General features: G+C 44.4%; 1 protein-coding gene and 1 pseudogene across 1 annotated transcript; both read left to right on the top strand.

The window, feature by feature from the left end:
- Positions 1-907: 907 nt before the first annotated feature.
- On the top strand, positions 908-20430 carry LOC106583246 (protein timeless homolog; annotated as a pseudogene).
- A 95-nt stretch (positions 20431-20525) lies between these two features.
- Positions 20526-23518, top strand: LOC145850363 (protein timeless homolog). The gene is made up of 7 exons (XM_082967500.1): positions 20526-20531; positions 20581-20716; positions 20906-20974; positions 21131-21267; positions 21753-21969; positions 22323-22368; positions 22469-23518. The coding sequence occupies exons 1-5, from the start codon at positions 20526-20528 to the stop codon at positions 21942-21944; spliced, it is 540 nt and encodes a 179-aa protein (XP_082823626.1). The 3' UTR covers positions 21945-21969; positions 22323-22368; positions 22469-23518.
- Positions 23519-23832: the final 314 nt, after the last annotated feature.

The raw sequence follows: 23832 nt of genomic DNA, 5'->3' as shown, positions 1-23832 counted from the left end.
TTGGTCCTGGGCAGATTGCTGGAACAGGATGGCCCCCACTCCAACATCAGAAGCATCAACCTCTACCACAAATTGACGGGACGGGTCCGGATGGACGAGGATGGGTGCTGTGGTGAACCGATGCTTCAGGTGCACAAAGGCTCTATCAACAGCTGGAGACCATGTGAATGGTACTTTGGGAGAGGTGAGTGCAAAGAGGGGGCCGCCAGGGTGCTGTTTCCCTGAATGAGACGGCGGTAGAAGTTAGCGAACCACAGGAAACGTTGTAACTGCACCCTGGATGTAGGTTGAGGCCAATCTACCACTGCTTTCACCTTTTCAGGATCCATTTGGACATTTCCATTCGCAATGACCTATCCCAGAAAGGAGATTGTAGAGCGGTGGAACTCACACTTCTCGGCTTTCACAAACAACTGGTTCTCCAGGAGGCTCTGAAGGACTTGTCTGACATGGAGAACATGTTCTTGGGCAGACTGGGAAACAAAACAGGATGTCGTCAAGGTAGACGAACACAAAATGATTTAGCATGTCCCGGAGCACATCGTTTACCAGGGCCTGGAAGACAGCGGTGGCGTTGGTGAGTCCAAACGGCATGACCTGGTACTCATAATGTCCGCTGGCTGTGTTAAATGCTGTCTTCCACTCATCTCCATCGCGTATCCAAACCAGGTGGTAGGCATTCCGAAGGTCCAGCTTGGAAAAAATGGTGGCCCCTTGGAGAGGTTCGAAAGCTGAGGAGAGGAGTGGTAGGGGGTAACAATTCTTGATCGTTATATCATTAAGACCCCCGTAGTCAATGCATGGACGCAGGGTCTTGTCCTTCTCCACAAAGAAAAACCCCACGTCGGCAGGAGATGCAGACGGACGGATGCCTCCAGTAGCCAGAGAATCCTCAATGTACTCCTCCATGGCCTTGGTCTCCGGCTGGACAGAGAATATAGCCGACCACGAGGTGAAGTGTTGCCGGGGAAGAGATCAATGGCACAATCATAAGGACGATGCGGGGGAAGAGAAGTAGCCCGAATATGACATCTTTAGAATTTACTGTGAAATGCTTACGAGCCCTTTCCCAACAATGTAGAGTTAAAAAGTAAAAAGATTAGCAAAAAGAATAGTTACACAATAAAATAACAATAACGAGGATATATAAAATGAGTGCTGGTACTGAGTCAATGGGCAGGGGTACCAGGTTGTTGAGGTAATACAGTGTATTCGGAAAGTATTCAGACACCTTGACTTTTTCCACATTTTGTTACATTACAGCCTTATTCTAAAATTGATTAAATTGTTTTTTTTTCCTCATTAAAAAAAAATGCAGGATTCCCAGCCCACATGAGCTTATAAAACAAGCTCAGACCCTTTACCTTTGGCAGTGATTACAACCTTGAGTCTTCTTGAGTATGACGCTCTAAGCTTGGCACACCTGTATTTGGGGAGTTTCCTCAATCTTCTCTGCAGATCCTCTCAAGCTCTATCAGGTTGGATGGGAAGCGTCGCTGCACTAGTAAAATGGCGCCGGAAGAAATGGCAGCAGTTTTACGGGCGCCCAAACAATTGTGTTATTATGTGGTTTTTTTTCGCGTTATTTGTAACTTATTTTGTACATAATGTTTCTGCAACTGTATCTTATGCAGAAAAGAGCTTCTGGATATCAGGACAGCGATCACTCACCTCGGATTAGACAAATATTTTTTCAACAACAAGCAAGACTCACATGATATTCTTCAATCACCCGGCAGGGCCGACATCCCAGTTATTCGCAAGAGGAAGCGACGCAGGTACAGAGGACGAAGAGCCAGATGCCTCATCAGGAACCCCAGAAGGCGAGTAGGAAAGCTGCCGTTACCATCAATATTACTCGCCAAAGTGCAATCATTGGACAATATATTAGACGAGGTATGATCACGAATATCTTACCAACGGGACATCAAAAACTGTAATATCCTATGTTTCCCGGAATCATGGCTGAATGACGACATGGATATTCAGCTAGCGGGATATACACTGCACCAGCAGGATAGAACAGCACACTCCGGTAAGACGAGGTGGGGGGGCAGTCTGTGCATATTTGTAAATGTAAGGAAGTCTCTAGATTTTGCTCGCCTGAAGTAGAGTATATTGTGATAAATTGCAGGCCACACTACTTGCCTAGAGAGTTCTCAGCTATACTTTTCGTGGCTGTTTATTTACCACCACAAACAGATGCTGGCACTAAGAACGCACTCAGTCAGCTGTATAAGGAAATAAGCAAACAGGAAACCACTCACCCAGAGGTGGCGCTCCTAGTGGCCGGAGACTTTAATGCAGGGAAATTTTAATCAGTTCTACCAAATCTCTATCAACATGTTTAATGTGCAACCAGAGGGAAAAAAAATCTAGATCACCTGTACTCCACACACAGAGACGCGTGCAAAGCTCTCCCTCACCTTCCATTTGGTAAATCCGACCACAACTCTATCCTCCTGATTCCTGCTTACAAGCAAAAATTAAAGCAGGAAGCACCAGTGACTCGGTCTATAAAAAAGTGGTCAAATGAAGCAGATGCTAAATTACTGGACTGTTTTGCTATCACAGACTGGAACATGTTCCGGGATTCTTCCGATGACATTTAGGAATACATCACATCAGTCACTGGCTTTATCAATAAGTGCATCGAGGACGTCGTCCCCACAGTGACTGTACGTACATACCCCAACCAGAAGCCATGGATTACAGGCAACAAAGGGAAGCACAGCTGCGAGCTGCCCAGTGACAAAAGCCGACCAGACGAGCTAAATCACTTCTATGCTCGCTTCGAGGCAAGCAACACTGACACATGCATGAGAGCATCAGCTGTTCCGGACGACTGTGTGATCAGGCTCCCCGTAGCCAACGTGAGTAAGACCTTTAAACAGGTCAACATACACAAGGCTGCGGGGCCAGACAGATTACCAGGACGTGTGCTCCGGGCATGTGCTGACCAACTGGCAGGTGTCTTCACTGACTTTTTCAACATATCCCTGATTGAGTCTGTAATACCAACATGTTTCAAGCAGACCACCATAGTCCCTGTGCCCAAGAACACAAAGGCAACCTGCCTAAATGACTACAGACCCGTAGCACTCACGTCCGTAGCCATGAAGTGCTTTGAAAGGCTGGTCATGGCTCACATCAACACCATTATCCCAGAAACCCTAGACACACTCCAATTTGCATACCGCCCAAACAGATCCACAGATGATGCAATCTCTATTGCACTCCACACCGCCCTTTCCCACCTGGACAAAAGGAACACCTATGTGAGAATGCTATTCATTGATTACAGCTCAGCGTTCAACACCATAGTACCCTCAAAGCTCATTACTAAGCTAAGGAACCTGGGACTAAACACCTCCCTCTGCAACTGGATCCTGGACTTCCTGACCGGCCGCCCCCAGGTGGTGAGGGTAGGTAGCAACATATCTGCCACGCTGATCCACAACACTGGAGCTCCCCAGGGATGCATGCTCAGTCCCCTCCTGTACTCCCTGTTCACCCACGACTGCATGGCCAGGCACGACTCCAACACCATCATTAAGTTTGCAGACGACACAACAGTGGTAGGCCTGATCACCGACAACGACGAGACAGCCTATAGGGAGGAAGTCAGAGACCTGGCCGGGTGGTGCCAGAATAACAACCTATCCCTCAACGTAACCAAGACTAAGGAGATTATTGTGGACTACAGGAAAAGGAGCACCGAGCACGCCCCCATTCTCATCGATGGGGCTGTAGTGGAGCAGGTTGAGAGCTTCAAGTTCCTTGGTGTCCACATCAACAACAAACTAGAATGGTCCAAACACACCAAGACAGTTGTGAAGAGGGCACGACAAAGCCTATTCCCCCTCAGGAAACTAAAAAGATTTGGCATGGGTCCTGAGATCGTCAAAAGGTTCTACAGCTGCAACATCGAGAGCATCCTGACTGGTTGCATCACTGCCTGGTACGGCAATTGCTCGGCCTCTGACCGCAAGGCACTTCAGAGGGTAGTGCGTATGGCTGCCTGCCATCCAGGACCTCTACACCAGGTGGTGTCAGAGGAAGGCCCTAAAAATTGTCAAAGACCCCAGCCACCCCAGTCATAGACTGTTCTCTCTACTACTGCATGGCAAGCGGTACCGGAGTGCCAAGTCTAGGACAAAAAGGCTTCTCAACAGTTTTTACTCCCAAGCCATAAGACTCCTGAACAGGTTGACTCCTGAATGGTTTGCATTGTGTGCCCCCCCCCCCAACCCCTCTTTTACGCTGCTGCTACTTTCTGTTTATCATATATACATAGTCACTTTAACTATACATTCATGTACATACTACCTCAATTGGCCCGACCAACCAGTGCTTCCGCACATTGGATAACCGGGCTATCTGCATTGTGTCCCACCACCCGCCAACCCCTCTTTTTACGCTACTGCTACTCTCTGTTCATCATTAATGCATAGTCACTTTAACCATACCTACATGTACATACTACCTCAATAAGCCTGACTAACCGGTGTCTGTATATAGCCTTGCTACTGTTAGTTTCAAATGTCTTTTTACTGTTGTTTTATTTCTTTACTTACCTACACACACACATACCTTTTTTTTCAGCACTATTGGTTAGAGCCTGTAAGTAAGCATTTCACTGTAAGGTCTACACCTGTTGTATTCGGCGAACGTGACAAATAAACTTTGATTTCATTTGATTTGCACAGCTATTTTCAGGTCTCTCCAGAGATGTTCAATCGCGTTCAAGTCTGGGCTCTGGCTGGGCCACTCAAGGACATTCAGAGACTTGTAACGAAGCCACTCCTGCGTTGTCTTGGCTCTGTGCTTAGGATCGTTGTGCTGTTGGAAGGTGAACCTTCACCCCAGTCTGAGGTCCTGAGTGCTCTGGAGCATGTTTTCCTCAAGGATCTCTCTGTACTTTGCTCCGTTCATCTTTCACTCGATCCTGACTAGTCTCCCAGTCCCTGCCTCTGAAAAACATCTCCACAGCATGATACTGCCACCACCATGCTTCACCGTAGGGATGGTGCCAGGTTTCCTCCAGACGTGACACTTGGCATTCAGGCCAAAGAGTTCAATCTTGGTTTCATCAGACCAGAAAATCTTGCTGGAGTCTTGAGGTGCCTTATGGCAAACTCCAAGTGGGCTGTCATGTGCCTTTTACTGAGGAATGGCTTCCGTCTGCCTATATAGACAGGTGTGTGCCTTTCCAAATCATGTCCAATCAAATGAATTTACCACAGGTGGACACCAATCAAGTTGTAGAAACATCTCAAGGATGATCAATTGAAACAGGATGCACCTGATCTCAATGTCGAGTCTCATAGCAAAGGGTCTGAATACTTATGTAAAGAAGGTATTACTGTTTTTTATTTTTAATACATTTGCTAAAAGGTATAAAAACCTGTTTGCGATTTGTCATTATGGGGTATTGTGTGTAGATCGCTGAGGAAAATGTTTATTTAATCCATTTTAGAATAAGGCTGTAATGTAACAAAATGTAGTAAAAATTCAAGAGGTCTGAATACTTTCTGAAGGCACTGTATGTGAAAACAGCGCATTTCTATGATCCGTGGTAAACCCCCCACCCCCATAATAAAAAGAAGTCCAGTGGCTATAAGATTCAGGCTGGTTCCCAGACTTGCCCAATACAAGATCATCAGCAGACTACTTCACCGTCATCTACCATCCTCTGTCTAGCTCCCTTCGCTCAAGCCATGAACTGACATTCTCCATCTTTGGAGGATGCAGCTTTCAAAGACTTGGCCTCTATTGGTTGACCTGTCATGATATATTGGTTTTATTTAATTTTTTTGTTCTTTTAGAGCTTTGAGATTCTATGAAAAGTGCTAAAGAAATGTAATAAATTATTATTATAAAAAGACAGAGTTTCTAGCCCAAGGTAGGTTATTTTCTTGCTCCCCACATCACCGCAAATCTTAAAGTGAAAATCACAGTTTTTAAAATGTCTTACTTTTTTTATGCGCCGTTTTCATATACACTACATGACTAAAAGTTTGCGGTCACCTGCTCGGAGTTGGTCCCCCTTTGCTGCTATAACAGCCTCCACTCTTCTGGGAAGGCTTTCCACTAGATGTTGGAACATTGCCGTGGGGACTAGCTTCCATTCAGCCACAAGAACATTACTGAGATCAGGCACTGATGTGGGGCGATTAGGCCTGGCTCACAGTCGGCGTTCCAATTCATCCCAAAGGTGTTCGATGAGGGTTGAGGTCAGGGCTCTGTGCAGGCCAGTCAAGCTCTTTCACACCCATCTCGACAAGGATTTTGGGGCACTGGCCAGCTGGGTTAGTAAACTGTTATTTCTACTATCCAGGTTAACATTCGGGTCCGAAATCTGTGCGATGCGCAACTTAAAAAGGCACAATTTTACTGGCCACCGGGCCAAATTCCTCTCATATTGTCTTCCCAACCCTGGCAGTAATTCTGAATACAAAAACTCAAATCAAAATGTATTTGTCATATGCTTCGTAAACAACAGTTGTAGAACAGTGAAATGCTTCCTTACCGGTTATTTTCCAACAATGCAGAGTTAAAGATAAATAGTTTTTTAAAATAGTGACATGAGAAATAAATACTCAAAATAAGTCCTTCTGAAAATGTATCTTATCATCTTAAATAATTGGATTTTAACGATAACATATTTGTGTAGGATCTGACTTGGTGAAGGCGACAGGACTGAAAATGAATGAATGCAACAACCATGTCTCTGTCACTAACAAATACAGTCAAGGGGAGTAACTCTACAATTCACTCAAAAGGCAAGGCACCCTGGGAAATATGCAAATAAGGCTGTCATTAAACAGTGTGTTAATTTAACACTGAAAAGTGTGGACCCGAATAGACACTGGACCAGTGTTAAATTTAACACAAACACTGTTGATTTAACACTGTATAATTTACTGTGTACTTGTTCGCTGCCTTTCAAAGTCAACAAAGTCATGTTAGGATAAATCAGTTATCCAGTTAGAGCTTTTGTGCCGAATCCACTGTGGTGTTTCAGGTGCAACATTTTATGGTCATGTCGCAGCAGTGTGTAGGAAGGAGATTCAAAGATGTGGGAAGTATGCAGGAGGGCATGAGACAGAGGATTGTGTAGTTTCGGTAAAATTGTGTGTGTTAACTGTAGGGGTGCCCATGTTGCTGGGGATCGGAAGTGTCCAGTGCGAGAGAGGCAGACTGAAGTGGCCAGAGTCAAAGTAGTGCAGAAAGTGTTGTGTGCTGAGGCAGTGAAGAAAGTAGAGGAGGATGGGTCAAGGGTGAGGGATCCTGAAAGGATTTCAGTGAGTAGTAGAGTTGTGCCAGAACAGAGGGCCAACGACGAGTGATTTATGCTTCAATACGGTTGGCTTCTTATCGTTCATATCAATGGTTATCAACTGTACCACAGAAATGGAGTGTAAATCACAGAAAATAGATGTTGTAGCAGTATCTCCAGAGAAGTATTTGGGTATACAAGATTTGACTTCAGAAGAGTTACAGGGTGTGTTGAGGGGTGGTGTCCCGTCCTCCCAGGCCGTTGGCATGGTGCAGGAGCAGATAGGGTCAAAGTAGTGGAATGGCGATAGTGTGTGTTTAATTAGTGTAGGTGGTGGTGTCTAGGGCTATATTTCACTTTTTTAGAGGAATAGGACTAATGAAGTGGATTTTATGTTGGTAGGCCGTGACTGGCCTCACACTCCAGTATGTTAGGCGGCTGTGTATGCACCAAAAAGTTGGATGCGGTCCTCCAAACAAATCCCAAAGAAGATGAACATCCGACTAGAATCCAGTGTTGCCAACTTAGCGACTTTGTTGCTATATTTAGCGAGTATTCAGACCCCTCTAGCGACACATTTTCAAAAAAGCGACTAGCGACAAATCTAGGGACTTTTTCTGGTGTTATTGGAGACTTTCGGAGATGCTGACGTGAAAGCACGTATCGTTCTTACTCTTCTCAACGAGCAGCGGGTTCTGCCGTGGGCCCCACCCCCGTCCCAAAGCACTCACAGTCCAGTCCTCGCGCAGCAGTCCCTCCCAGCTGCAGTCAGAGCAGGAGATGTTCACCCCTCCGCATCCAGACTGCAAATGAATCGTGCATGCGGGAAGCCGCCGCTGGCTGATCCCACCCTGGCTTACATTCAGGGCGGGATGTAAATGTAAAAAACTAAACAACAAAAAAATTAAATAAAAAACAAAGTAACTCCGCCAGAGTGTCTCTTTTGGGTCACTTTTGCCAGTCTCAAGCCCGGATAAAGAAGGAGGGTTGGAATTGTGACATTTAAACAAAACAAGAATCGACAGAAGAAAGTTAATTTGTAGTTCTAAACATTTAGGGTGTTTTTTACTCACTTTTTGTCTCTCCCACGACGTTATTCCTCTCTCCTACAGCATCCATCACAATTACATGCACATGGCCAATTATGCAAATTAGGTGATGATGTCATTTAGCAACTTCTAGCGACTTTTAGGACTGCCAATAGCTACTTTCCTTACTGAGGAGTTGGTAACACTGCTAGAATCGTCATGAATCGTTTAGGCGCGAGATTTGGCGCTAAACTGGATAGTGCATGGACTCTTATTGTATTTTAATTCGCTAATATCTAAGGAAATATATTGATACTGATTAATGTAGTCTGACCACAAAGGTCCCTTTTGTCATCACTACGGCTTGGTCTGGTATGTATAATTGCCAAAATTGTGTGATTGAATGATTGTGTAAACGAACAAACACAGGCCATTATTTGCTAGCTAGCTAACTTAGCAAACAATTTGGACAGCAAACCATGAGATTCATTGTTTCTGTTATAGGAATCGAGTGTGTCTCATAACTGTTAAATCTTCCATAACAGTGGAGTGAAACTCGCTGCCATTCAACTAACAATGACTGTATTAAATTAATGGACAAAGCCATCGATCACGTGACACCATTCCTATGTGAAGACTCAAAAGAGCCCCACCAATGGAGGTGTCATAATACCCACAAAACCTAGCGGTTAAACAAGGAAATTGTTCCAATCCTTTTTTCTACCATACATTTTTCCCATAGGAGATTTTAGAAACACTTAAAATAAGGGCTGTGTTTCGTGTAGGCTTACCCTGCCATGACGTTTTGATAACCATGTAAATCTCTCTTGGACAAGGTGACTTTTATCAATATATTTGGCTCTATTTGTGCTCAATTCAAAAATGCTCATTTGCATCACATCATGCAAGACTACAAGTCCCTGCAAGCTCCTGCACGTCATCTCTAGCTGGCACCTTTGCTAACAGGTAAATTGAAAGAAATGTAGCCAATTGATTAATTACCATATTTAGCTAACATTAGATACACTGAACAAAATATAAATGCAACACGTAAAGTGTTGGTCCTATGTTTCATGAGCTGAAATAAAAGATTGCAGAAATTTTCCAAAAGATTTTCCATGTTTATTTCTCTCACATTTTGTTCACAAATTAGTTTACATCACTGTTAGTAACCATTTATTATTTGCCAAGATACTCCATCCATCTGACTGGTGTGGCATATCAATAAGCTGATTAGACAGCACAATCATTACACAGGTGCACCTTGTGCTGGGGACAATAAAAGGTCACTATAAAATGTTCAGTTTTGTCACACACCACAATGCCACAGATGTCCCAAGTCTTGAGAGAGTGTGCAATTGGCATGCTGACTGCAGGAATGTCCACCAGAGCTTTTGCCAGATAATTTAATGTTCATTTTTCTACCATAAGCTTCCTCCAATGTCCTTTTAGAGAATTTTGCAGTACGTCCAACCGGCCTCACAACCGCAGACCACGTGTATGGTAATGTCTACGTTGTGAATCGAGTGCCCCAAAGTGGAGGTGGGGTTATGGTATGGGCAGGCATAAGCTACAATTGCATTTTATAGATGGCAATTGCAATGCACAGAGATACCGTGATAAGATCCTGAGGTACATTTTTTTTTTAAAGATATCTGTGACCAACAGATGCATATCTGTATTCCCAGTCATGTGAAATCCATAGATTAGGGCGTAATTAATTCATTTCAATTGACTGATTTCATCATATGAACTGAAACTCAGTAAAATCTTTGAAATTGTTGCATTTTGCATTTTTTGCTAAGGGGGGGAGAATTCTGTCAGGGGGGAGATTTTTGGCACAACACCTGTATTATGACATGAGAGAATGAGATGTATCAGTTCATGTTCTGTTTGCAGTTAAGCCTACTTTTTTAGTCCTCATGATACTGTGTATTTGGGATGTTTTTTTTCCAGTAGCTGACTGTGTTAGTGTCTAATTTGTGGTTGAGAGCCTTTATGCAACTTCTGGAAAAGTAATGCATGCAATGTGTGTAACATAGGAGAGTTGACATTTTGTTAGTAGTATACATTTGTGTAATCTCATTTTTAAACTCTTGAGTTAAATATTCTTGGGCTAGGTTATTGCATTTTTATACTGTTAATTTTCACCTAAACAATTAAGACTAAGTCCACCCAATTTACTTTACGCATATTGAGGTTGTAGGCTAATGGAAACATGGAATAGGCATTGGTATGGCAGAAGGAACTTGGTTTGCTAGAATGACTTGAGGTGTGAATTTCTAGGTTCACCCATACCTGAGAACATTTAGGCTTCGAGAAGTAAACATTGACTGCTTCTTGGAGATGTTGCCTAATACATCAGTCTGTGATACCTTGGTTACACAGTCTGAAACAAAACACTGCAAAAATGTGGAAAGTGACCTTTACAAGCCAGAAAGATTAATACACTTCATTTGAACTTTAACTATTGTCTGTGCGGTTGGTTCTTTTGTCTTTCAAATTTGAGAGAATATCCACATCCACAGGAAAGTATTATTAAACCGACCTTTTTAAAAAGCTGGTACTGCCCTGCGCAAAATATAAACCCCTGGTTAGAATGGGTGAATCGCTTTTGTCTCAAGTTTCAGGAGACAAAAGTACCAACCACACAGACAACAGGTGGAGTAAGTTCAAATGACGTTTATTCAACATTCTGACTTGTAAAGGGACTGTTTGAATTTTTTTCAGATTCAGATTTGTAAAAGGCAATTGGAAATGACTTTCAGATGCTTTTCGTTTACAGCTTTGAGTTACAACCAGAGCCATTTGCCCAGATCTATTTATATATAAATTATTTAGGCATTTCTTCTATCGTTGTGTATTTTCTCCCCTCAATTATTGGTTAATTTTTGGGCGGCAGGTAACCTAGTGGTTAGAGCATTGGGCCAGTAACCGAAAGGTTGCTTGATCGAATATCCCCTCCCTATGGGCCTTGGTCAAAAGTAGTGCACTATATAGGGAATAGGGTTCCATTTGGGATGCATAATCTGTGATGATTATCTATTTGAGCCCACTCTAGTGGGGAAGAGTGGAGGACTACGGTGTGATTGACTGTTCTCCCCATCTCTCAGACCTTTGCCAATGAGAGTGTTTTTGTAGTTCTGAGTAAAACCCTGTACAATCTGCTGCAACTAGTGAGTGTTGCACTTTCAGACCAACACCACAGAATAGAGTCCTCCACAAATAATATTTTCCAAAAAAGAGAGTGAGAAGCATTGGCCATGTGTTAAAAAATTCCCTCTCTCCCTCTATCTGCTTCTTCTCGCTCTCGTCTCCCAGGACTGGGAGCAGAGGCAGGAGGAGGACAACCTGCTGATAGAGAGGATTCTGCTGCTGGTCAGGAATGTACTGCCTGTCTCCGCTGACCCCTACGAGGAGAAGGTCAGAGTTCACTGTGTTAGGTCGTGCTGTAACCCCATTCAGTAAATTGGCCCGTCTTTTCCTGTAGTCCATGATCAGCTTGTTTGTCTTGCTCACATCGAGGGAGAGGTTGTTGTCCTGGCACCACACTGTCAGTTCTCTGACCTCCTCCCTATAGGCCATGTCATTGTTGTCGGTGATCAGGCCTACCACTGTTGGTGTTGGAGTCGTGTTTGACCACACAGTCGTGGGTGAACAGGGAATACAGGAGGGGACTAAGTACACACCCCTGAGGGTGCAGGATCCAGTTGCAGAGGGAGATGCTTAGTCCCAGAGTCCTTAGCTTAGTGATGAGCTTTGAGGGCACTATGGTGTTGAACGCTAAGCTGTAGTCAATGAACAGCATTCTCACATAGGTGTTCCTTTTGTCCAGGTGGGAAAGGGCGGTGTGGAGTGCGATTGAGATTGCGTAATCTGTGGATCTGTTGGGGCTGTATGCGAATTGGAGTGGGTCTAGGGTGTCCGGGAGGATGATGTTGATGTGAGCCATGTCCAGCCTTTCAAAGCACTTCATGGCTACCGATGCGAGTGCCACAGGGCGGTAATCATTTAGGCAGGTTACCTTAGTGTCCTTGGGCACAGGGACTATGGTGGTCTGCTTGAAACATGTAGGTATTACAGATTCGGTCAGGGAGAGGTTGAAAATATCAGTGAAGACACTTGACAGTTGGTCCGCGCATGCTTTGAGTACACATCCTGGTAATCTGTTTAAAGGTTTTGTTCACATCGGCTACCGAGAGCGTTATCACAGTCATCCAGAACAGCTGGTGCTCTCGTGCGTGCTTCAGTGTTGCTTGCCTCGAAGCGAGCATAAAAGGCATTTAGCTCGTCTGGTAGGCTCGCATCAGAGCCGGTGTAGCAGGATTCAATCTTAATCCTGTATTGATGCTTTGTTTGTTTGATGGTTCATCTGAGGGCATAGCGGATTTCTTATAAGCATCCGGATTAGTCTCCCGCTCCTTGAAAGCGGCAGCTCTAGCCTTTAACTCGATGCGGATGTTGCCTGTAATCCATGGCAGTCATGTCCTGACCAGTGAAAAGGTATGCATCTCTGTGTGTGGAGTAAAGGTGGTCTAGGATTTTTTTGTGACATGTTGGTAAAAATTTTATAAAACTGATTTGTTTGCCTGCATTAAAGTCCCCGGTCACTTCTGGGTGAGCATTTTCTTCTTTGCTTATGGCCTTAGAGTTGGTCGAGAGCGGTCTTAGTGCCAGCTTCGCTTTGTTGTGGTAAATAGACGGCTACGAATAATACAGATGAGAACTCTCTTGGTAGATAGTGTTGCCGACAACTTATCATAAGGTACTCTACCTCAGGTGAGCAATACCTTGAGACTTCTTTAATATTAGACATCGCGCACCAGCTGTTATTGACAAAAAGACACACACCCCAACCCCTCATCTTACCAGAGGTAGCGTCTCTGTTCTGCCGGTGCATGGAAAATCCTGCCAGCTCTATATTGTCCATTTCTTCGTTCAGCCACGTCTCTGTGAAACATAGGATGTTACAGTTTTTAATGTCCCGTTGGTAGGATAATCTTAATAATAGGTCATCAATTTTATTTTCTATCGATTGGACGTTAGCAAGGAGACTGGAAGGCATTGGGAGTTTACTTGCTCGCCTCCAGATTCTCAGAAGGATCCCCGATCTGCGTCCCCTTTTCCGGCGTCTTTTCTTCACGCAAAAGGCGTGGATTTGGGCCTGTTCCTGTGAAAGCAGGATATCCTTCTCATCAGACTCGTTAAAGGAAAAGGTTTCTTCCAGTCCGTGGTGAGTAATCGCTTTTCTGATGTCCAGAAGTTATTTTTGTTCATAAGAGACGGTAGCAGCAACATTATGTACACAATAAGTAAAAAAATAAGTTACACAAAACGCAAGAAAAATAACAAAATTGCACAATTGGTTGGGAGAATGTAAAACGTCAGCCATATTCTTCGGTGCCATCTCTCAGGCCTACATATGTAAACAGATCTGATCTAAGTGCAGTTTGCCACAGCAGTGATAGCTGGGCTGCGTTCCGTACATAAAAACGTAATAGAAATTTTCAATTGAACTGAAACAGTGCTGTTCTAAATGACCAGTTGAAAAATGGGGAGGGATTGTGGGTTCAAAATGCTTAGTGCTTTTTAAATACGCCGCTCATTGCAACAAGCCCCACCCCAGCACACCCACCGAACGGAGCTTAGGAATCTCCAAGTCTGTTCAAGAACGTTTTGGAAAAACGTGTCGCTCAGTACAAACCATTCCACAAATGTTCAAGTGAACTGAAAGCACCCCCGGTCTCTGTCTGGTTCCACAGGAAGGGCTGATCAGGGAACAGGCGCAGCAGTATGACGAGACCTACTATCTCTGGGCCCTCAGCTTCTTCATGGCCTTCAACCGCGTCAACTGTTTCCGTGCCGACCTGGTCTCCTAAACCATGTGCATCCGTGTCTTCCACTTCATCGAGCGCAACATCACCAACTATTACATGATGATGCTCACTGACCGCAAGGAGGCCATGTCCTGGTCCTGTAGGTGGATGTGGCGAACTGGGTTATAACTGTTTTAAGGCCGCCATGTTGGCACCAAAAGTTTGAAGTCAAACTGGAATGTTATCATAATGGACCATTTGGGGCCCACATGGAGGATAACTTATAAATATTTGTATATCTTTGGTTTTGAACGTAAGAAATACATTTTTGTATTTTTCTCCCAGGATGCACCTGGCTCTGAAGGCGTGCCAGGAGCTGCTGCTGACGGTGAACGAGATGGACCGCTCCTGAGACGAGAACATTAGACAGGGCGTCAACGTCATCGAGTGAGACCCCTCTCTTCCTCTCCTCCTTTTTTCTTGTTTCATCACCTCTTTGTTTTCTCTTTCATAATTTTTCTAAACTAAACATCTAAATCCTTTCTCTCCCCTCTAGGTAACATCTTCTACCTGATGGAGTACAGGGAGATCTTCTTGACTCTGCTGAGGAAGTTTGATGAGATCAAGCAGCTGCGTTCCTTCATCAGGGACCTGTTAGAGTCCACCCATCTCTTCCTGCGTTTCTGCAAGGGACGCAACAACCTGGTGGTGCAGGTGAGCCTCAACCTCTACTCACAGACAGATAGGGGGCCCTAGAGGGGTGACGGGCTGAAGGAATGAGTGGGAATAGTGAATCACATAGTTTAGCAATTTTGCTATCTTTTGCCAAAGACGTATGTTTTTGAAAACCGATTGTTGTTGATTTGAACATACAAACATCAATTGACGGCCCAACCCTTTGTCCCTAGTGACATGGGGGGCCGTGGCAGAGGAGCTGAAGGCCATCGGCTTTAAGGTCATTGTTGGGGATCAGCCTTAGGGTCAGCCAGGGGACAGTTAACATGTGGAGCAGCTAGCTTTTCTTGTCTACTCTCCACCAGTCCATTCCATTCACTGAGCCAGATGGTTGCATTGCTGCCCTCATGGCTTCACCTTGTAGTATTAGACTGCAACAAACAGCTAGGGAAGAGTTCATGGGTGCATCTGTCTAAAGTGGATTCCTCTCCTTGTCTTGTTTCCTTCATAATATTGACTAGTCTGAAAGAGCTGGACTGGTGACAGCAAATAATCAAATACCATATTGCTTTCCCCTATGTATGTGTAGATCAGATCAGTGCAGATGTATTACATGAGACAAGTAGAGGAAGACTGTTTCATCTATTGAGGTAGACAGCCTATAGGGAGGAGGTCAGAGACCTGGCAGTGTGGTGCCAGGACAACAACCTCTTCCTCAATGTCAGCAAGACAAAGGAGATGATCGTAGACTACAGGAAAAGGAGGGCTGAACATACCCCTATTCACATCGACGGGGCTGTAGTGGAGCGGGTCGAGAGTTTCAAGTTCCTTGGTGTCCACATCACCAACAAACTATCATGGTCCAAACACACCAAGAAAGTTGTGAAGAGGACACGACAATGCCGTTCCCCCTCAGGAGACTGAAAAGATTTGTCATGGGTCCCCAGATCCTCAAAAAGTTCCACAGCTGCACCATCGAGAGCATCCTAACCGGTTGCATCACCGCCTGGTATGGCAACTGCTCGGCATCCGACCGTATGGCGCTACAGAGGGTAGTGCGTATGGCCCAGTACATCACTGGGGCCAAGCTTCCTGCCATCCAGGATCTATATAGTAGGCGGTGTCAGAGGAAAGCCCAAAAAATGGTCAAAGACTCCAGTCACCCAAGTCATAGACTGTTCTCTCTGCTTCCACATGGCAAGCGGTACCGGAGCGCCACGTCTAGGTCCAAAAGGCTCCTTAACAGCTTCTACCCCCAAGCCATAAGACTGCTGAACAATTAATCAAATGGCCACCCCCATTTATTTTTACACTGCTGCTACTCGCTGTTTATTATCTTTGCATAGTCACTTTACCCCTACCTACCCCGCACACTGACTCGGTACCGGTACTCCCTGTATATAGCCTCATAAATGTTTTGTTACTTTTTTATTTTATTTTTTACTTTTGTTTATTTAGTAAGTTATTTCTTACATCTATTTTCTTAACTGCTTTATTAAGGGCTTATAGTAAGCTTTTCACAATAAGGTCTACACCTGTTGTGTTAGGCGCATGTGACAAATACAATTTGATTTGAGATGCAGCCCTATTGTGTTGCTGTCAGCATGTGTACGAGTGCTGAATCTGGGTCTCACTTTCTGTGTGGCTGCAGTTGTCGGAGGCTCTGACAGAGGGCGCTGTGCCGTTTGACGCTGCGTCAGACACTCCCCTGGAGGAGCAGAGGACGGAGGCCATGGTGCGTATCCAGGATTCCCTGTTCAACAGACTGGGCCCTGAGGCTCTGGGCCTGCTCCGAGCCGCCAGGTCAGTCCCACTCAATTTGACTTAGCTCCCGTAGACTTATTTTTGGAAAGTCTATTATACTGTAGATGCATCTGCCATTGAATACTAATACTTGTTAATTTTATTTGAATGTCCTTTTCTTAAACTCAAAGTGCCCTACATCCACGTGGGTCAATCCACCAATGGTCAAAACAGCATCTTGATCTGAGCCTACTTTTTGGACCATTGACTTTGTAATCACAAAAAGTAATGTTGTCATAATTGTCTCTCTAAATATTACTGTTCACAGGGAGGTGTGGCCGGAGGGAGATGTGTTTGGTTCAGCTGATGTGGAGCAAGAGGAGGAACTGGAGCTCCTCAAACAGATCCCGTTAGCCAACCTGCCCAGTGAGTGTCTGTCTGTGGTACTTTATAAAACATGGGATCAATATGATTTAATCTGACAGATGTACAGTAGCAGATACATTCATATGTACTAAAATGACTAGAACCCCCTTTTTTTCCTTTTTTTTCAAGCTGGGCTGATGCGCATTTGGATGTGCGTTCTTTCCATGAAGAGACACTGTTTGTTTTGTTCCCAGGGACCCATCCCCCCTGAACGTAGGATGGATGAGGAGGTAACTAAAATTATATTCATTGAGATCAAGCCCCTTTGGGTGAAAAATCCTTCAGTCTAAGCTGGGGGGGGGGGGGGGGGGGGGGGTTCTACTAAGCTAACATTTGGAATTGTTTTAAAATTGTCATACCAAGGATCATTTACATATTATTTGATATTTGATGACCACTTTATGTATCAAAACAAATATTAACAAATGATTAGCCCATAGAAAAGCTTTGAATAAGCGATTCATTCATGGAAAGTCAAAAAATTAATTAAAAGGAAGCTTGTTTTAAAATGTCTGGCCTATATCTAAGAGATAAGAAAGATCAGGAAATTATTTACATATTTTTTTACACATATTAACCCCCTTTTTCTAGCCACTAAACTATTTCCATATACAGAGTGTACAAAACATTATGAACACCTGCTCTTTCCATGAAACTGACCAGGTGAAAGCTATGATCCCTTATTCATGTCGCCTGTTAAATCCACTTCAATCAGTGTAGATGAAGGGGAGGAGATGGGTTAAAGAAGGATTTTAAAGCCTTGAGACAATTGAGACATGGGTTGTGTATGTGTGCCATTCAGAGGGTGAATGAACAAGACAAAAGATTTTAGTGCCTTTCAATGGGTTAGTAGGTGCCAAGCTCACCGGTTTGACTGTATGAAGAACTGCAACACTGCCGGGTTTTTCCACGCTTAAGTTTCCCGTGTGTGTCAAGAATGGTCCACCACCCAAATCACATTCAACCAACTTGACACAAATGTCAGAAGCATTGGAGTCAACATGGGCCAGCATCCCTGTGGAACGCTTTCGACACCTTGTAGAGTCCATGCCCTGACGAGGGCAACTCAATATTAGGAAGGTGTTCCTAATGTTTAGTACACTGAGTATGCTTCCATATTCTTTTTTATAACTGGCTCCCGGGCTACCTTCAGATGAGGCTTGTGAGCGTCCTAGAGCAAAACAACCGACACGTACGTGTTTGTGCGAGTCATATCAGTGTGTAGCCAAAACTGTTCAGGCGCTACAGAAGTTTTTGTCTCGGGGTCTGACAAACACTGCTTGTTGTCACGCGGAGCGGAACAGGCGAACCCAAGAACAGACTCCGACGAGGAGACTGGGATGAGGTAACCAGGGTATTTATTGAAACACGGTTGGGAAGATTGAGTGCAGGCCAGGGGAAGCTCGGGCGGGTTGCCGGAAACCAGGTGCGGAGGCTGAGGTTGGAGCGAGAGGTTTTGGGACAGGGTAAGCAGGTCCGGAGGGGAATCCAAGGGAGCGTAGAATGGGGAATCCAGGACAGAGTAGTAGGACTGATGAGAAGTCGGACTGGAGACAGGGATCAAAGTCAGAGCAGGCTCAACTGTAGTGGAGATGAAAACCTCGTCAGGCAAGGGAAAACAGGAAGAAACGGCTAGAAACATGGACTAACTGAGCAGAGATTACGATCTGGCAGTGTGGAAGTGGCAGGACTGAGTATTTGTAGAGGTCTTGATAATGGATCAGGTTGCAGCTGATGGGTATCTGCTCTGACTCCAGCACACCTGTCTCCACCCACACAATCACACACACACACACACAGAGAGGGAGAGAGCACTGGGGGAGCGGCGGCAGGTCAAGGAGACACAGGATGATCACTAGAGGGCATGGCAGGAGCAGACGTGACACTTGTAGCTCGGCCACCTTCCACCGCAGATGCGGAAGGCTGCCATTGGCGGATGCGGTGGATTGAGCCCATGCAAAAAAGATCTCTAGCTTAAACAGACTGATTTTTTTTATTATGCTAATTCAATTTACATGGGGACATCTACTCTAGAGGGTTAACCCAGGCACAAGGACTATAATACAATTACAAGTTCATGTTTTTCTCTTCCTCCTACAGGAGCTGGTGACCTTTGCTAAGTTTGTGCTGAACCGATTCCTTGCCCTGGCGGCCAAAAACAAGGCCTACGTAGAGCTGCTCTTCTTGAAGAATGTGGGAGCTGTACGTGAGATGACAGAAGGCAACAGCAAGCCTGGAGAAGGGTGTGTGTATGTGCCTGGGTGTCAATTAAATAAGTGTGTGCGCATTTACTATGCGCTTTTCAAGGTTTCCATTTTTAAAAGTGATTTATTGTTCTCATGTTTGTTTCAGAGAGGGGTCCAAGAAGAAAGCAAAATGGATGCCAGAGGAAGAGGAGACGCTGTGAACACTCTACAAGGAGCACCGCGACTCTGAAGGTAAACAAACGGCACCACTCATTTTTAATTTCCTGACATTTTATCACCAATCATTTCATTTAACTGGTGTTTTATGGTAACCATTCCATACATAGATATGCTTGTCCCATATTCTGTCCTTGAACTTTTGACTTTCACAGTGCCACACATTGTGGAGACTCTGCTGCCGTTGCTTAGCAACACCACCCATCAGCGTCAGCAAGTGGTGGCCCAGTTGGTGGCGATGGGACTGGTGGACGGTGTCAAAGACCTGAAGAAACTGAGGTCAGTCAGTGTCTGTCTGGGGGCCATCATGTCTAGGCTACATCCTGTAACCTGCTAGCTTTTACCATTTGAGATTCTATATTAATGTCTGTGGATGTAACATACTGTTTACATGTCAGTACTAGTTAGAGTATTGAAAGGACAAAACCTGACCTGTAACCTGTGATCTGACTTCCCTGAAGGAAAGGCACTCATATTGTCCTGTGGACAGAGGAACAGGAGGAAGAGCTACAGATGCTGTTTGAGGAGTTCAGAGACTCGGATGGTACGTTTTGAAGGTTTTCTTGATTCCGACGCTAGACAATGTTACCATGTTGATAAGGGTTGCAGTATTCTTCGTCTCCGTGGTGATAATGGTTGCAGACCTGGGTTAAATTACTATTTGAAATCTTTCAGTTTGCCGTTTTGCGCTCATTCTATTGGTTCCATTGTGCCAGGGAAGCTCAATCAAGCCCAGCTAAAGTATTTTGAATTCAGATAATATTTGAACCCAGTTCTGAGTGATTGTTATATTTCCGTAGACGTGCTGGGGAACATCCTGAAGAGGTTGGTGGCTAAACGGTCCCGTGCCCGCTTGGTGGAAAAGCTGCTCAGCATGGGCCTAGTCTCCGACTGACAGGAACTCCACAAGAAGAAGATGCCGCAACCCTAACGCTCCGGGGAAGAGCTCTGGGATTGGAATGGTGAGGGGAATTTATTTCACATTTGTTGACTCTTATTGTATTGGGTGTCCAGTATCGAATAGGTTGGCAGTCTAGAAATGTCATAAAAGTAGCACTACTATTATGACTGAAGAAAGTCAAAGTATTGGTGTGTAATCTGTTAAACTGAAGAAGAGTTTCTGGCTGACCTCATGGCGGTCTAACAGAAGAGCCCATCCATGGGCTGAGATAATGATGATGCACTAGGAGGAGAGCGAGGGGGAGGAGCAGGAGAGGCAGGCTCAGGGAGCCAGATGGAGGAAAAGCAGGGTAGCAGAGCGGGAAAGCACGGTTGAGAAGAATGCCAGCTTGGGGACCATGGTGTACAGTCTACGGCAGGAAGGTGAGAGCAGGGCATTCATGTTCATATTTTTACAGACTACCCCATCTAGGTATCAGTATAGTAGGAGGTTCTTTTCATTTTAACATTACACAAAATCAAAGAAGATTTCCCATTGGCAAGAAGGCCCCAAAACAGTTTGTTTGTCAACATTTGAAAAATGGTCCCTAAAGCTGTATTATTTTGTTATAGGTATGTCAGGACCCCTGTTGTGGCTACAGAACTGCCTGAACAAAACAGCAGATGACCGTGAGGAAGAAGGTGAGTGGAAATTCACGTAAAAAATGACTAAAAGTACTGGGGGAGGGGGACACTTAGTATGTATTCCTTTATCATTGTGAATTGCTGCATCTTTGAAGTGTGGTTGAGGACATTTGTGATTTATTGTGGCAGTTAATATTCTATTTTCGTCATCAGGCTTGTCTCAGCCTGTACCACCTGTCCCTCTGACGGAGGAGAATGAGGACGCAATGGAGAAAAGGAGCTTCCAGAGGTTACTACGGAAAATAGGGGTCCAAGCACAAATAGGGGTTCGAGTACCAGCCGATGAGCAGGTGGGATTTAGGCGGAAACTCAGCTATATAAAAATATATATTTTTATATCATTTTTTTTTGTCTTACCCACATTAAATTGCAGGACTAAGCCCCAAAAGTATTTACTTAGTTAAAAGGTGGAATCCGCAGTAGGGGAAACTGCCACTGTCGGCACAGTGGACATCATCGTTTTTTTGTTGTTGAGCGGAGGTGAGTGTCGCAATGCGCACCCAAAAATTGCAGTACATATTCCTGCTGTTCATTGATGTCCGAGAGAAAAAACAGCATTGCTTGCAGTCACTTTGTTGTTGTATTATCACAAACGGACGTGGTAGTTTCACGATTAAGGATTCCAACTTTAAGGCAAGATGCAGCTTATGAGGCACACAACTTTGTAAATGTTGCATTAATAAAAGGAATTGAAGTGATGTCTGTGTTTTTCAAAACTTCGGCAGGCTTTCCCATAGACTACTGTATAGGTAATGTGTGTCTGATGATCGATTAGGAGACGTTCTGGAGGATCCCAGCCAAGATGAACCCGTCCCAGTTAAGGGGATCCCCGACGGTAGGGGGAGAGGGATCAGAGCGGCCATTCCCAAGGAGCCCCATCCAGGAGCAGCCGCAGGTGGAGGCAGACTCCCATGAGCAGAGAGCCCAGGCCCTCCGAGGCCTGCTGCTGGCCCACAAGAGGAAATAGCCATCTGCCTCAGCAGAACACAAAGGTCAGCAGATTAAAGACATTGGATGTGTCTGAAATGGCACCCAATTCACTATGTAGTGCACTACTTTTGACCAAAACCCTATTGGCTGTGTTCAAAAGTAGTGCACTAGTGAATAGCCATTATCTCATACTCCATTGATAACTCTGAATTGTGGAGATCTCATAGAATTGATCCAAGGTTGTTGCTTAGTTAACCGTAACTTTATTAGAGGATGTAATATTTCCATCAAACTCTTCACAAATGTACGTTGTTTTACTGATGCTATTTTGTGTTACCAAAAATCGGAATGCGATTAACTACTGTATATGCGCAAACATCCACTTATATCTGACAAGCCATTTCTTTCTCTTCAGATTTCACACCTGTTGAGGATATAGATTCAGACAGTGCACCTCAGAGGTGAGAGTTCTCCATTCTGTACACAGTGTATTTCTTATGCAATAGCATAGCGCTGCCTGTTTATTTTCTGCCTGTTTTCTCCTCTCCTTGACCATCACAGATCTTCAGAGAATAAGAAGACCTCCAGCAAGAGAAGCAGAGTGCTGTTGACAGCGACGAGGATGGAGATACTGTGCTTTAACCTAATCATAATCTAGTCCTGTTAGTTTTACCCACAAACTCCTTTGCCTTTGTTTGGCAAGAATGACAATGACTGGCATTTGTTAAAGAAGAAACAAAATTATTAGTACGACATGTTTTGCTAGCATTGCTGTCTCCTCTCCTGATAGAGGACTCCCTCACTCTGGACCTCGGGGCTGACAGGGACGCAGTCCGCCCCTGCCAAGGGCAGACGACAGATGGTTTTGATTGACAATGAGCAAGATGATGATTAGAGGAGAAGTCTTCAGTTTGATTCATTTTATTTATATCCAGCTTTTCCACTTAGGTGCTCAGTGTTTTACATGGAATGGGGGAAACTCCCCTCATCCTCCACCAATCTGAGGAATCCAGTTGGACCCAATATGATTGAAGCATCATCTTACACAATGCCTCTACAGGGCTGTATGGGGACTGAGGATGGGGAAAGCTGGACCTTCACTTACCAAATATTTCTGAGAAGGCGGTAAACAAGTCTTAGAGAAAATCCAAAGACCAGAGAGCGAGATAGCTCCAGGTTTATTGGAAACATGATGCATTTGATGGGCTTGTCATTATATTCTTCAGTCTTTCTCTTCAGTATTCAATGTTCTGTATGTCTTTCAAAGGTCTAGCCAATACAGGGATTGTACTGTCAATGCCCAGGTTTAAGAATTAAAAAAAGAGATGTTTCTTTCCATGGATTTGTCCCAAATGGCACCCTATTCCCTTTATAGTGCACTACTTTGGATCAGGGTCCATAGGGTGGAAAGTGGCATTTCGAGGCAGTCCATATAAACTCAATATTGTAATAAGCAGATTACTGGTTAACTTTAATCACTTTTGGGGAAATAAAATATCTGCTGTTTTTACAGTTCAAGGTAAAACCTGCGCATGTTGATGAATAAAAAAGGGTGTGCTCGAGTACACCAGCACACCCTTTTCACCACTAGGGGGCACATGACAATGTAGAGTAGATTATCTGTCAACCACAAACTCAATTTCCTGGTGGATTTGTTCAGGAGCCAAGCAGAACATTTTTAAGCACATGAAAGAACCAATGTTAAAAGTATTCCTCTATTATTGAAGAGATGAGCATTTGTGCAATTTCTTAATCCTTAAACATTTCAAGATCCTTAAGCTTTACAACATACCATCTGTTTTTCCTAATTACTACCAGCATGTCACATGTGCAACTAGAGGCAAAAAAACTCAAGACCAACTTTACTCCACACACTGAAACGCATACAAAGCTCTACACCCTCCATTTGGCAAATCTGACCATAA

Source organism: Salmo salar, chromosome 22 (genome assembly GCF_965601325.2).
Source record: "Salmo salar chromosome 22, fSalSal1, whole genome shotgun sequence".
Lineage (NCBI taxonomy): Eukaryota > Metazoa > Chordata > Actinopteri > Salmoniformes > Salmonidae > Salmo > Salmo salar.
Note: the sequence above shows the minus strand (reverse complement) of the source record. Positions and strands in the feature narration are given on the sequence as shown.

Coding starts and splice junctions, on each gene's coding strand:
- LOC145850363 (XM_082967500.1), top strand. Junction 20,717..20,905: donor GTACAGTCTACGGCAGGAAG/GTGAGAGCAGGG, acceptor ATTTTGTTATAG/GTATGTCAGGACCCCTGTTG. Junction 20,975..21,130: donor AGATGACCGTGAGGAAGAAG/GTGAGTGGAAAT, acceptor TTTCGTCATCAG/GCTTGTCTCAGCCTGTACCA.